The sequence below is a fragment of the Abramis brama genome (assembly GCF_963993115.1).
Source record: "Abramis brama genome assembly, chromosome: 2".
In the NCBI taxonomy this organism is placed as follows: Eukaryota; Metazoa; Chordata; class Actinopteri; order Cypriniformes; family Leuciscidae; genus Abramis; species Abramis brama.
Genome location: NC_139964.1, coordinates 49,313,277 through 49,327,451, shown reverse-complemented (window position 1 = coordinate 49,327,451; position 14,175 = coordinate 49,313,277). Strand labels below are relative to the sequence as shown.

Genomic DNA, 14,175 nt, shown 5'->3' with positions numbered 1-14,175 from the left:
GTTGGTTTACAAAAACCCTAAACTCAGATGTGCTCCTACAGTAGTCACATTCAAATCCAGACTCAAAACACATCTGTTTAGCTGTGCATTTGCTGAATGAGCACTGTGCCACTGTTCGTCCGACTGATTACACTGTATTTTATCTCTGCATTCTCCTTTTGATTCTAAACTACTGTATTCTTCCTTTTGATTCTAAACTGAACTCAAATGGCACTGATGTTTTGTGAAGTGGATTGTAGTGGAGACCCCAATGGTCCTGATGACCAAATTTGTGAGCAAGTGCTCACCTTTCTGTGGTGGAGTTTGAGAGGGATTGACTCATGACGGTCAAGGGAACACTGTGGTGACTAGTACAGATTACTGATCTGGATTGGTACAGATTACTAATCTGGTGGGCTCAGATAATCCACGGTATGAAAATCCACAGAAGAATACTGACCGTCATGGGGAAATCTCAGAGTCAAAATAAGATACACCAGTGTTTTGCCAGATGAGAAGTTTATTTACTATTTTAATTCATTTTACTCTAATTAATTGTATAACTGTATCATTTATCTCTTTTAATTCCTTTTATAACTGTTTTAATTTCCCCTGCTTTTATTTTGTGTCTATTTTCTATGCAAAGCTCTATGAATTGCTATAGTGTGATTATTATAATTCGTTTCTATGTAAAGCTTTTGAATAACTGTTTGAATTTTCCTTGCTTTTATTTTGTGATTATTTTTATTCCTCTCTATGTAAACTAACTAACTAACTAACTAACTAACTAACTAACAAATAAATAAATAAACCTCATCCCAACTGTAAAATATGGTTGGAAGGCCATATAACTGTAATTATTATTATTATTATTATTATTAAGCAGATTAATAATAATAATAATAATAATAATAATAATTAATAATAACATAAGCAGATTGTTGGTCCCTTTTCATCCGCCGACGAGACCAATGACAACGGCGAGCGATTCCGGCTTTTTTGTAGCCTTAATGGCCTCTTCATCAGCAACACCGGCTTCCAACACAAGGCCATTCACAAAAAGACCTGGAGAGCACCTGGGGGTCACTTCTCTAATGAAATCGACTACATCTGCATCAACAGGCGTTGGAGATCGGCGTTGCAAGACGTGCACGTGTACCGAGCAGCAGATGTTGAATCTGATCATTTCCTGCTGCGAGGGACCCTCCAGTTGAAGCTCAAGCCGAAGAAACGTCCGCAGCCCATACGCCCATTTGCAGTGGAGAAGTTCAAGGATCCCCAAGTCGTAGCCGGATTCATCCTACACATTCAAAATCGGTTCCAGCCGTTGCAGGATCTGGACAATATCGAAGAACAATGGGGCAGCTTCAAGCAGGTGGTCACAGAAGCTGCGCAGGCAATTGTTGGCCGAAGGCGTGGGAGGCATAAGGAGCAGTGGATTCAGGACTGGACATGGGCCATCATCGATGAGCGAAAGGAGGCGAAGAAGCGACACGAGCAGGCCCGTACGGAAGATCAGCTGAACATTGAAGCACGGCGATACGCTGAATTGGACCGAGAGGTCAAGAGGAGCTGCAGAGCCGATAAGAAGAAATGGCTGGAGAACAAAGGCATCGAAGCTCAGGAAGCCGCCAATAGGAATGATAGGAAGACCCTGTAGCCTATCGCATCGTGCGTGAGCTGACTGGAGCACGAAGTAGCTCTAGCATCCCGATCAAAGATAAACACGGGAAACTACTTCTAAGCAAAGAAGAGCAGGACGCCCATTGGATTGAGCAGACTGAGTATCATCATTGCCGAACGGAGACTACGATTGGCTGGCCATGTTCGGCGAATGGACCGGCACCGGATTACGAGGCGCACCATGCAGGGCTGCCAACTCTCACGCATTGAGCGTGAGACTCACGCAATTGACACTTTTCACACGCTCTCACGCCACACATCCATTTTCTCACGCACAGAAAAATTGTGGAGCACAGAGGTACTTTTAATATTAAACTAATTCTCAGCTCTTAGATTCCGTCAATTTTATTACGAAATTCAGACAAAAATACCTTTGGCGCTTGTAAATGTGACGTGACAGATCGCTGAGCGCCTCAGTTCAAGTGCACGTGAACCGATCACCTGTTACTTTTTTATTTAAAGATGCAGTACAACTTACCGAAAGTATACATAATATCGACCAATTAGTGTTTTTCAACCACGGAAAGAGGTCAATATAACAGCAGGAGAACAATTATGTCACATAACGTTACATTTACCTCAGGAAAGCCATTTAACGACCATAGCATGTTAATTAAATAGAAAAAATAGCTAGAGAGGAGATTTTGCTGAGCACTATATTACATATTTATTATATTTTTACTTATGTCATTAAGTAATTGTTATTATAACAAAAACTGCATTATATTTAATTTAATATTATTTTTAACCTTTAATAATACCAGCAGATTGGGCCCTCTATGTTTACAGCATTAGGTGAGATTATTTTTTTAAATAAAATTTAAAATAAACATGTATCCAAAATAGTCAATATTGAATCAAAATCGGAATCAAATCACAAGACCATGTACTGCACCATGTACTGGGAACCGCTAGATGCCAAGCTTGGACGTGGACGACCCAAGACCAACTGGAGGTCCACGTTCAAAGACGACTTGAAGCGACTCGGCATCAGCTGGATGGAAGCCGAGGACCGAGCGTCTGATCGTGCGCAGTGGAGAGCTCTTGTTGCCCTATATGCTAGACAGCATGGGCGTGGCCAAGTCATGACCTCAACCTGACTGAGATGCTATGACCTCAACTATCTGAAAGTCAATTTTGAAGTGAGAAAAGTATTTCTTGTTTTGAAGGGATATTTCACCCATAAATGAAAATTCTATAATAATTTGTTGTTACAAACCTCTTTCTACTGTGGAATACAAAAGATATTTAAAAAAAAAAGAAGAAGTATTTTTTTGTCAACACAATAAAATTTGAGATCTGCCAGCAAGCCAGAGATCTGTGTTTTGCTTGACAGAATATTAAAATAAAATAAAATAAAATAAAATGACTAATTGGTCAGTAGATTTATATCAGTATGTGGTAGGCATTCAAAATAATGTCAGGCCACTCAAAGGTAAAAATTAAGTAAAGCTTTATTACAAACAGAGAGCTACCAAAGTGAGCGCTAAAACACATTTTATGAGTCTTTATTCAGTAAAATCATACATATACACACTTATCAATGAAACAAAGACTTTCAAAATTGATTGGATAAACAAATGAACAGATCACCGTAAGGCCTCCTACTTTCTTTTACCATGTATACTTTCAGTTCATCTTCATCCACCTTGGTCTTTCTTATCATCCCATGTTGTGATGCACGTAAATAATTTTTCATTGGAAACGTTTTATGACTCGCTAGGCTCTTACAAAGCATACTGACCTTGAAGTATTTTTAGTTCTTTTTCACAGCATTTGGCTACAGAGTGCAGATTAGACTTGAAACATGCAAGAGGGACAGAAAGAAACATACAATAATTTTCTCAAAATATTGACACACACACACACACACACGTATATATGTAAAAACAAACAATATAAAATCAAAAAGCTAAAACTTAAACATAAAGAACATATACTGTAAATGACACACCCTTCCTCAGTTCACACATCCTTCCTTCAGGAACAACCTGTTCTCAGAACCGAGTGCTCATTCAAAAACAAAAACAAATCTTTAAATTAAAAAGTAACCGCTGTACCTCATGCAAAACTAGATGTACCGCATGGCGGTACAAAATATGACCGCCGCTCAGGCCTGCACTGGCTTTCCACAAAAATAAATGACGTGGAGCAATTTGGCTGTATTGCGTGTTTATGTATATACCTAAAAAAAGTAGTAGTATGTGCATGTCTGTCTGTGTGTGTGTGTATGTGTGTGTGTTTGTGTATGTGCGTGTCTGTGTGTGTGTGTGTCTGTGCGTGTATGTATGCGTGCGTACATGTGTGTGCGCGTGTGTGTTTGTGTGTGTGTGTCTGTGCATGTGGATTTGTATGTGTGTGTATGGGTGTGTGTCTGTGCGTGTGGATGTCAGTGTGTGTGCATGCTTGCGTTTGTTTGTATTCCTGCATGTGTGTGTGTGACAGTATCATCCTAAACCAGCAACCCTTCGCTCAACACCACCATCTACAGGCCGATGAGTGTACAGTCACTAAATGTGCACATAAATGAATTTATTTTATACCCCCCCATGGATGAAATTCTACGAAACTTAGCATTTCCCCAGAGGATGTCAAGTTAATCATACACATGAAATATGGTGCAGTTCTGAACATCTCAACTGAAGATAGGGGTGATTAAAGCAGAATAATATTGCATTTTCATTTTTTATGGGAAGGGGCGCAAATCACAAATGAGTGATTATGGGCTAGGTTGATGTGGGCCCTTAAGACCAACATACCATAAAAATTTCTTCATCCTCGGTGCCACGGTTCAGGTAGTTATTTAGGAAAAACTGAATTTTTTGGGTTTCGGGGGGCCCAGCGCGGGGGGGGAGTGGCCCCCGGGGACCAAACGAAATTTTTCCGTAAAAGTCTAGTGGGGCTACATGCCCACCAAATTTCATGTTCCCCGGTGTTTCGGTGTCCCTGGTATCGTTGACGAAAAATTGACGGGGGGCCCAGCGCGGGGGGGGGGGGGTGGCCCCCGGGGACCAAACGAAATTTTTCCGTAAAAGTCTAGTGGGGCTACATGCCCACCAAATTTCATGTTCCCCGGTGTTTTGGTGACCCTGGTATCGTTGACGAAAAATTCAGTAGATGACGGAAAAAAAAAAAAAAAAACTTTGACAATCCCTATATGACCGCTTTCGCTAGCTATGCTAGCGGCGGTCATAATTAACAACATTAATCATGTATAAGAAGTGGTAGTGATTGAATACACATTTGAAAATAATAATTCCCTTACTGGCTGATTTGATTGCATTTTATTTTGGCATTTCACTGAAATGAAGAATGCTCGGATAACAGATGACAAATGCAGGGCCGGATTAACCATATGGGCGTTTGGACACCATACAGGGCTGTATAAAGGTTTTCAAGCATGGACGAGCTGACCAGTGTGTCCAGGGGAACTGCAATACCTGGAGTGAGACAAATAATTCTCTTATTTTATATTTTCCTGTCACCTCCTATTCAGCTCCTCCACAAATCAATGCTCATGTTTTCAACTTCACCTCTGTGTGTTGTCTTATTTTCCCTCTCTCTCCTTTGCTGAGTTCAGAATCTAAAGCAGAATGTAGGTCAGCAGTCGGTGCCGAGTTACCAATTAGAAACAGCTGTGTTTTTTTGTCCACAGAGTGAGCGGAGGTCAGCGATTTCTGCTTTCGTTCTCATTCTTCTTCTTGTTGCTCTCTGGCTTCTTTCCCCTCTCTCATTTACCAGTCTAAAAAAATAATGTGTTTAACTGTCTCTTTTCACTGGTTTATGATGATGATGATAACACCTCAGCTCAATATTTATACTCTTTCTTCCCTAAAGGAATTATTGTTAAAAGGAATAGGCCAGTTCAGCCAAAACGAATAATCTGTCATTATGTTCAACCTCACGTCATTTCAAAACTGTATGATTTTTTCCCCTTTTTTCCCCTTAACACACACACACACACACACACACACACACACACACACACACACACACACACACAAATAATAAAAAAAAAAAAAATGGAATGAGGCATCTCTTTATTCACTAAACCCCATATAGCTTATCTTGGCAGAAATGACTGACTTATTATTTTGAGTCTGATATTTGTAATGAAGCATTTGATATGGTTCACAAAACCATAACCATGATTCTTTCATAAACAACATGAGTGTGTGAGTAAATAATGACAACATTTTCAGTTTTGGGTGAACTGCTTATTTAAAACAAAACAAAATAATTCAGTTTACTCATATCCTCCTGTTAACAAATTTTAAAAGCCTTGAGTCTTGAGCCTAAAATACATGTGTTTTATGAAAACTGTCTTTGCAAATTCTGCTAAATGTCAACAAGAACACCACGTTGTGATATTGTGTTTCATATCATTATTGATATATATATATATATATATATATATATATATATATATATATATATATATATATATATATATAATGTTATAGCCTGTTTTGAACCTCAGGAAAGTAGCCACTTTGAAAGAAATAGTACACGAATGACCATTTCAGAGTCGACCGCGCCCTTGGCGTCATATCAGTGAGTATCATCCAGCTTTGATGGTTTCATTTAATAAAAAATATAAGCTAATTTAGGCTACATTTTATTTTTACACGTGAATCAGCGAGCTGTACTAATACTTTAATGTGATAGTGCCTCAGTAAACGATCAGAAACTTGATTTCCAAAAACATTTCCTTTCGCTGAGTTCCTTCCAGAGACAACTTTGTCACTGCCAGCATAGTTCAGTAAACGAGGTTATTAGAAAACACGCCCAGTGTTTCATTTAGCCAACCAGCTGCTAGTATAGGGTGCGTCAGTCCAATGAGCGATTTAGGGGTTGAGTCACACGTACTGTTGCTAGGGCATGGCTTCAACCTTGTTACTATCACTGACTAACCAATCAAATGACATTTCTCAATGTGTCAACATCTTTCCCGTGAACTTCACTCTTTGAAGTATTTGATTGGATACAAATGTTTTTAAGTTCCGCCTTTAACACTTTTCTGTTATCTGATTGGGCGAAGAAGCCATCAATCGAGCTCCAGATTTTAGTTTACGTGCAGTCTGCATTAATTTTTGTCGAGAGTCTCTACGACTCGGAATTGAACTGTTCATATCGAGCGTCATCACTTTTTTTTGTTTATTTGTTTTGTTTTTGTTTCTTGCATTTGTTTTAAATTTGTTGTTATACAGTGTTAATGCGTTTTGTTTTTATTTCTGTAAACACACCAGGATGGAACTTAATTCTCTTCTACTTCTTCTTGAGGCAGCAGAGTATTTGGAAAGAAGAGACAGAGGTAACTTATATATGGATGTCTGTGGGGTCAACTAAAACAATCTTAGTATTTGCAATTTTTCGTTTTTGCGGTCTAATGCCACTTATAAACCTGCCAGCTGATCAAGTGTAGTTTAATTCAAGCCCAAAAGGACGATAGCATCTTGTTACTGTGAGTTACTAAAGTCAATAAATAGTCAGTAATCGGGATATAACCATGTCAAAATGTTGATCCGTTTTCATTTTCCGTCCAATGTAACCCGGGGGATGAGGTGCTTTACAGTAAGTTAAGAGAAACACAATTCGTCATTTTAAACGGCTTGACGTGAAAACATATAAAGTGTCTAACTTTCTAACCGTCGAAATTGTTGTTCACTGAATCACACAAATCTGTATTTAATGCTGGTTTTGTTTACTTTCTCACTAGAAGCTGAACACGGTTATGCGTCTGTTTTGCCGTACGACAGCGACTTGTCCAGAAAGAAAACGAAATCTTCTCCCATTTCAAGAAAAAACCACAACAATAGGTAAATGCAATACAATGACATTGCTATATTAATGGATGGATACATTCAAACTATGTTTATTCTATGTGTAATCGCCATTTTTGTTGATGGGCTTGGCTGTGTATAAACATTGCCACGCGTACAGCGTCAACTTTCTGCTGCTGCTGCTGCTTTCCCTTTTCCACTGCTGTCATCTCCCTTCTACTCAATCATTTTCATTTAAAAGCATATATTTAATTAACAAAACCTATTTGTTTAAACACTACTGCCAAAGTCAGTACATTTTTAAGGATTTTTAATATATACGGGAAGTAGCTTAAAACACTAAAGTTTGCATGCTTAAAATTATTTGTCAACCATTTTTTGACCATGCATTCTTGCACACTGAAAACAAACAGTGACTTCAGAAGTAATGTTTTTCTCAGAAGTTGCAATTTTATTGACTTTATTAAATATGAGCATTAATGTGTCATAGACAGTGGGCTTGTAGTAGTGTAGATAAGGTGTGGTTAAACTCTCACTGTTGGGTGTGGTGTGAATAGACTCAAGTCAGCTGCTGGAGAGTTGACCCCTGGATCTGTTTTGCTGCATTAGTCCCCTTTCCTTGCAATGTCAAAGCAAAACAGCAGGAGACTAGTGTGCTGCCCTTCCCCCACATATGCATAGAGAGCACTGAAAAGGGGAAATCTATGGGATATCCAGGAAATTTGTGAATATTTTTTTATTTTTACTTTTTACCAAAATGTACTTTTCTAATTGATTTACAGATTACAAAAACATCTGATGTGTGGACTTTCAGTAGTATATTGTTAAATATTTTTTTCTCCCAACACCATAGCTTATAGCATATTTTGCTATGCAGCCTCATACCTGCCATTTGCATTAATTTCATTATGCATACTCAGGGATACTTCCACATTAAGGGAGAGGTAAAATCATTATTTTTGCAGTCCCACATGATGATGCTAGTCATGCAGAAAGTGCACACTGCAGCTTCGACATACAATAAACAACTGATGCTGTGACCCATATATTTTGTTTCTATCTTGCATTGAGTATAATCTCTCTGTTTTGTTTGTTTGTTTGGAGAACATGTAATTGCCCTATCGTACACCCCAGCATTCATACCCTGGACTAAAATAGCAATGCGTTGTAGCGTGCTGAATTTCCTCTGCGTCATTGAGTGCATGCTGTTGGGTGATATTGGCCTAATAGACACAGTAAGGGAATGCAAAATGATTGTGTTTTGTCTATAATAAAGAATTCAGAGCATAACAGCATGTGGAGTGGGAAGGGGCCAGTGTGCATCAAAAGCATATCATTAATTTATTCATAGATTAATTTAAACTCAAAATGCGTTGCATTACCTTCTTTGGGTGCAATGATAATTTATTGAATATTTATACAACAAGGGCATTTTTGTTCATTTTCTTAATAGACAACATCTTGACCAAGTGCACATGTGTGCTAACAGACAAATGTAGCTCTTTAATGCTCCTTTTGGAGCACATCATTTCATAAAGAACATCACCATTATTTCACACTGCTTTATTTTGCCACAGTAGATTGTAACAGCATCACCTTTATTATAAAAACATCCTATGGCAGTTGTTCAGAGCTACAGAGTTCTCCACTTCTGCCCCTTTTTTATATGCTTTGTTAAAGAGGTTTACATGCTCATCTATGTTTCTATTTATTCCCTGTTCAGGTCATCACACAATGAGCTGGAAAAACACAGGTAAGATCATATCTGATATCCTACAATTCATATGAACTGTTGTTTAAGAAATGCCTTTAAGAGGGCTTTAAGAGTTTTTATAAAAGAGTGTGGGTTATAATTGTGGATAACATAATGGTTTACATATATCTTAGAAGCCAGTGTCTTGTAGTGATGAGCAGGGTTTGAAATGAACATTCGCTAATCTGCCAAATGTTGTTGATAATCATCCATGATCACCTTAAAATCCAATTTGGTAGGTTATGGTTCATAAATGATGTTTGTTTCACTACACAGGAGCCAAAGGGGCCCTTTACTGTTTTGGCATATTGAGATGCTGCTGCTTAACCTGCTGCATTCAGTGTGAAATATTTGCCATCAATATACTGACTCAAAGGGCATGGGAATATCACATGATATATTGGGGCATGATTTTCACTATCAATATCGGACGCCTTGGGAATGAGAACGGGTTGGCTTTTTTGAATGTATGTTATTGGAATAGAGGCTTTAATACTTTTGTGATGAAACAACTGATCACTTTATGAATTGACAGCCTGTCTACTAATCTTCAGGGTGTCTGCCATTAAACATTCATTTTGGAGTGATCTGTACTTGAGTTTAAAACAAAATAAACATGATTTCCTGCATTGCCCTTCAAGGGCACAAAAACACTGTTTGAAATCTCACCCCACAGGTATAAGATTCAGATTTCGATTTTATAATAAATATATTTAAATCTAAGCTGTCACTTTGAAAGGCAATTTTCTTAGTTAATTCTAGTAAGTATTTTTGTTTTAGCTAGTAGAAATTCTGAATGGTTGGTAAAGTTGCCAAATTGGCTTGTGAGTGAAAAAGTTGATTTCAAACCCTGAAGATGAGGTGATAGTAAGAGAGAGATAGTGTTTGCTAAATAAGAGTTAAAATAAACTAATTACAATGTGACAGACAATTTTGTGCTGTTCGTGTTTGTTCCAGAGATCGGGTGTGTTTGTGTGAGAATTGTGTCCCTTGTGCTGATATCTTGGAGTTTGCCAGTCACATGCTTAAGTTTGAGGAATTGATTACTGCTGCTCTGTGAGAAATATGTTCAGTCATGTCCTTCCTCAGAATAGAGCTTCTGAACCATTGACAGCAGCACTAGTACCGGGGGAAAAAACAGGAAAATGTGGACAGGTTTATGACATTTTTAAAGGGACATATAGAAATACAAAAGAGAAAAACATTCCAATGTCATGCAACTTCCTGTATCTCTGTGTAAGGGGATCCAATTTTGAGTTAATGCTCTAAAACAAGGGGACCCCTGGTCTGCAGCGGTACTGCAGGGGGTCCGCCAATTAAAGGGTTAGTTCACCCAAAAATGAAAATTCTGTCAGTAATTACTCACCCTCATGTTGTTCCAACTGCGTAAGACCTTCGTTCATCTTCGGAACACAAATTAAGATATTTTTGATGAAATCTGAGTGCTGGATCACTTCTCCATAGGCTGCTAGGTGGCCGAAACTTGCTGGCCCAGAAAAGTTATTAAAGAGATCGTTAATATAGTCCAGGTGACTACAGTGGCTCAATCTTAAGTATATCAAGCGACGAGAATACTTTTTGTGCGCAAAAACAAACAAAAATAACGACTTTATTCCACTATTCATTTCCTTCTCTCTGGGCCTCTAGTTGGTTCACGTAGTGTTTTTGCGCAGCACGTCTGTTACACGTCACCACGTAGGCTCACTATTGGCCGACGCTGGTCATGTGTGTGATGCGTGATGACGTGTAACACAGACGCGCTGCGCAAAAACACTACGAGGCCCAGAGAGAAGGAAATGAATAGTGGAATAAAGTCGTTATTTTTGTTTGTTTTTGCGCACAAAAAGTATTCTCGTCGCTTGATATACTTAAGATTGAGCCACTGTAGTCACTTGGACTATATTAACGATCTCTTTAATAACTTTTCTGGGCCAGCAAGTTTCGGCCACCTAGCAGCCTATGGAGAAGTGATCAGCTCTCAGATTTCATCAAAAATATCTTAATTTGTGTTCCGAAGATGAACGAAGGTCTTATGCGGTTGGAACAACATGAGGGTGAGTAATTACTGACAGAATTTTCATTTTTGGGTGAACTAACCCTTTAATGTTTGATCACAAAAATATTTTTTTGTTAAACAAATTAAAACATGGGTAAAATATAAATATAATTTAAATATACACACTCTGAAACAAAAGCAACAGGACCCTCAATACTGTAACAATATAATATTATTGGCGAAACACTCATTTTGAGAACGTGAAATGTTCCGATTTACAGTGTGTTTTTGCAGCCAGGAGAAATGTAGCCAATCACACGTTCTCTCTTGAACGCAATGTCCAATCAGTGGTGTTGAAGTTAAAATCCACTCACCGCTCAAAAAACACCAGAGTAAGTAATGTAAGTAACACAATGTAAGTAAGAGATTCATTATGCAGTGTAGACAACTTAATTGATTTTAGTGGAACGTTGTGAGATCGCAAACTGAGTGACAGTTTTTTAATGATTGTAAAGTGAGCACTATTTCACACTTTTGAAGCTACATCTATAATCCATTGAAAAAAGGTATTGTTTTTCATGCTGCAAAGAGGACCGGTGGCCAAATACACGCTGTAAAGTTTTGGAAGTGAGTGACATCTACCTATAAATGCAGGATTCACTCTCGAAATTGCAATTGCCATAGTGATACTAGCGCGTGATAAAAATATGGCATGTCAAAATAGATACGTGCAAAATCCAGTTATGTCATTTTTAAATTCCATTCCATTATTTGTAAAAGTAATGACTTGTAAAAAGTCTTAAATGTCTCACTGTACATTGCTATTCTTTTTATGGTGGAGCCGTTGCTACACATTACATCTGCACTCCTCACTAATCCTGACTAATTTCAGATGCTCAGTGCTTTTGATTCTTAATTGTCCATCACACAGTCGAATTAAAATGTGATATTTAAGTAAACTTTAAGCTAAAGTTCAGGTAAATGCATATTTGTTCATCTGATTAATAAAATAAAAATGTATGACTCTGCAAATCCATTAAAATAATTGACAATAACTGTAAACAACTAATGAATTGTGATTTTTATCGCAACATGTTGTTTATTATGATGCATAAATCTCAATTTTTCGTTCACAACGTACACTTCCAAACTGTGAGACGCGGCCGAACGCATTGCCAGTTTAAAATGGTTTTATGACCTCACACACCTAAAGCGCGTGCACTGAAACCAGCTGTCACAGCACTAAACTGAATCATCTTTATCGCCTTATTGCGTTTAAAATGTCAAAAACACACAACGTTCACATAAACAGTTTATCTTAATGAATGTAAACATCTGAAAAAAAAATAAAAATCGTGTGAAAAAAAACCTTTACCAAAATTTTCAAATTTCATACTAAGTATACTACAAAACTATTAAAGGTCCCGTTCTTCGTGATCCCATGTTTCAAACTTTAGTTAGTGTGTAATGTTGTTGTTAGAGTATAAATAATATCTGTAAAATTATAAAGCTCAAAGTTCAATGCCAAGCGAGATATTTTATTTAACAGAAGTCGCCTACATCGAACGGCCCGTTTGGACTACATCCCTCTACTTCCTTCTTTAATGACGTCAGTAGAACAGTTTTTTGACCAACCTCCGCTCACAGGAATGCTCCCTCAACTCTACCGAAATTCGTTTATGTACTTGCGCACTTCTTATAACTTACTGTGTTTACTCAGCTCTTACGGTGATTTTCTGAAGTAAAACTGATGCTTCATCTTTTGTGTGATGTACAATAAACTTTATTAAACTCATCAGTAGTGGTCGACCGATATTGTTTTTTTGATGGCCGATGCCGATGCCGATATCTTAGAGAGCAGGGTGGCCGATGGCCGATATAAAGCCGATATTTTATATATATTTATTTTAATCAATATTTAATAAATTATAAATAAATTATTAAACAAATTTTTCAAATAAACATGCTTTTATACTTTAGATGGCAACTTCTTAAATTTGCAATCCTATTACAGTATTTTTCAAATTATAAAGATATGAATATGTGAATAAAAAGAAGGTAAACACTGTAACAGGGCACTCAGTAATCTGGTAATTTCGTGCTGGTAATCATATTTTTTCAAATAAAGACAAGGTAACGCTAATTTTACATACAGCACAGTGAAAACGATATGAATATGACAGTTGGCAACTGGATATATCACAGATATGAATATGACACAGTTGGCAACTGGTTATATCAGCATATTTTAAAATGAAGGATTTAAAGTTTTTCGATCGTGTCTCCTGTGAAGCTGATCTTCTGTTCGCATTCACTCACTTCGCACGACCGACCGTCACTCGCTGACAGTAATGCACACTTCATAAGATATCACAGCTGGATTCAATTAATTCTGCAAGGTTTGTGAAATTAAATGGTTATTAGATATTCAGAGATTTGTTTAAATGACGTAGATGCGCATTTGCTGAATGTTGACGGCAAATGAGAAAGTATTTAGCCTGATTGTTTGCCTTTTCTGTTACAAATAATATAAAAGCAAACGCTTTACTTTACTTACTTCGCATAAGTCACCATTTACTTTCTTTGTTTACCAGTTCTGTCTAACAAAGTATTAGATATGACTGACAGAGATCGTAATTAATGAAGACAGAGAATGTGAGTGAGCGCTGTTTGATCTGAGGAGCTGCGTTGCCGTTCTCTTCTGGCTGGTGTTCTCAGCGCCGCCCGTCAAAATAAAAGTCCGGAGCGCCGTCAAAATAAAAGTCCCGCTTCCAACACATCGGCCAATCAGAAAAACTTATCGGCCGATGCCGATATTTCAAAAATGCCAAATATCAGCCGATATATCGGCCTTGGCGATATATCGGTCGACCACTACTCATCAGTATATGTTTGATCATCATTCGGACCTGGTCCGAAACAGCAGACTTGTAGGCTATTAATAAATAATGGAGACAAACAAGCAGATGACAAATACGTTA

At 37.8% G+C, this 14,175-nt stretch overlaps 1 protein-coding gene across 2 annotated transcripts in view; it reads left to right on the top strand.

Moving 5' to 3' along the window:
- The first annotated feature begins 6,720 nt into the window (after positions 1–6,720).
- mxd4 (MAX dimerization protein 4) overlaps positions 6,721–14,175 on the top strand; it is a 48,761-nt gene continuing 41,306 nt past the window's right edge. For both annotated transcript variants that reach the window (XM_084099699.1, XM_084099698.1), the window contains exons 1-3: positions 6,721–6,976; positions 7,382–7,481; positions 9,169–9,198. In XM_084099699.1, coding sequence (XP_083955825.1) covers positions 6,913–6,976; positions 7,382–7,481; positions 9,169–9,198 — 194 coding nt within the window. In that variant the 5' untranslated portion in view covers positions 6,721–6,912. The remainder of the gene's footprint in view (positions 6,977–7,381; positions 7,482–9,168; positions 9,199–14,175) is intronic.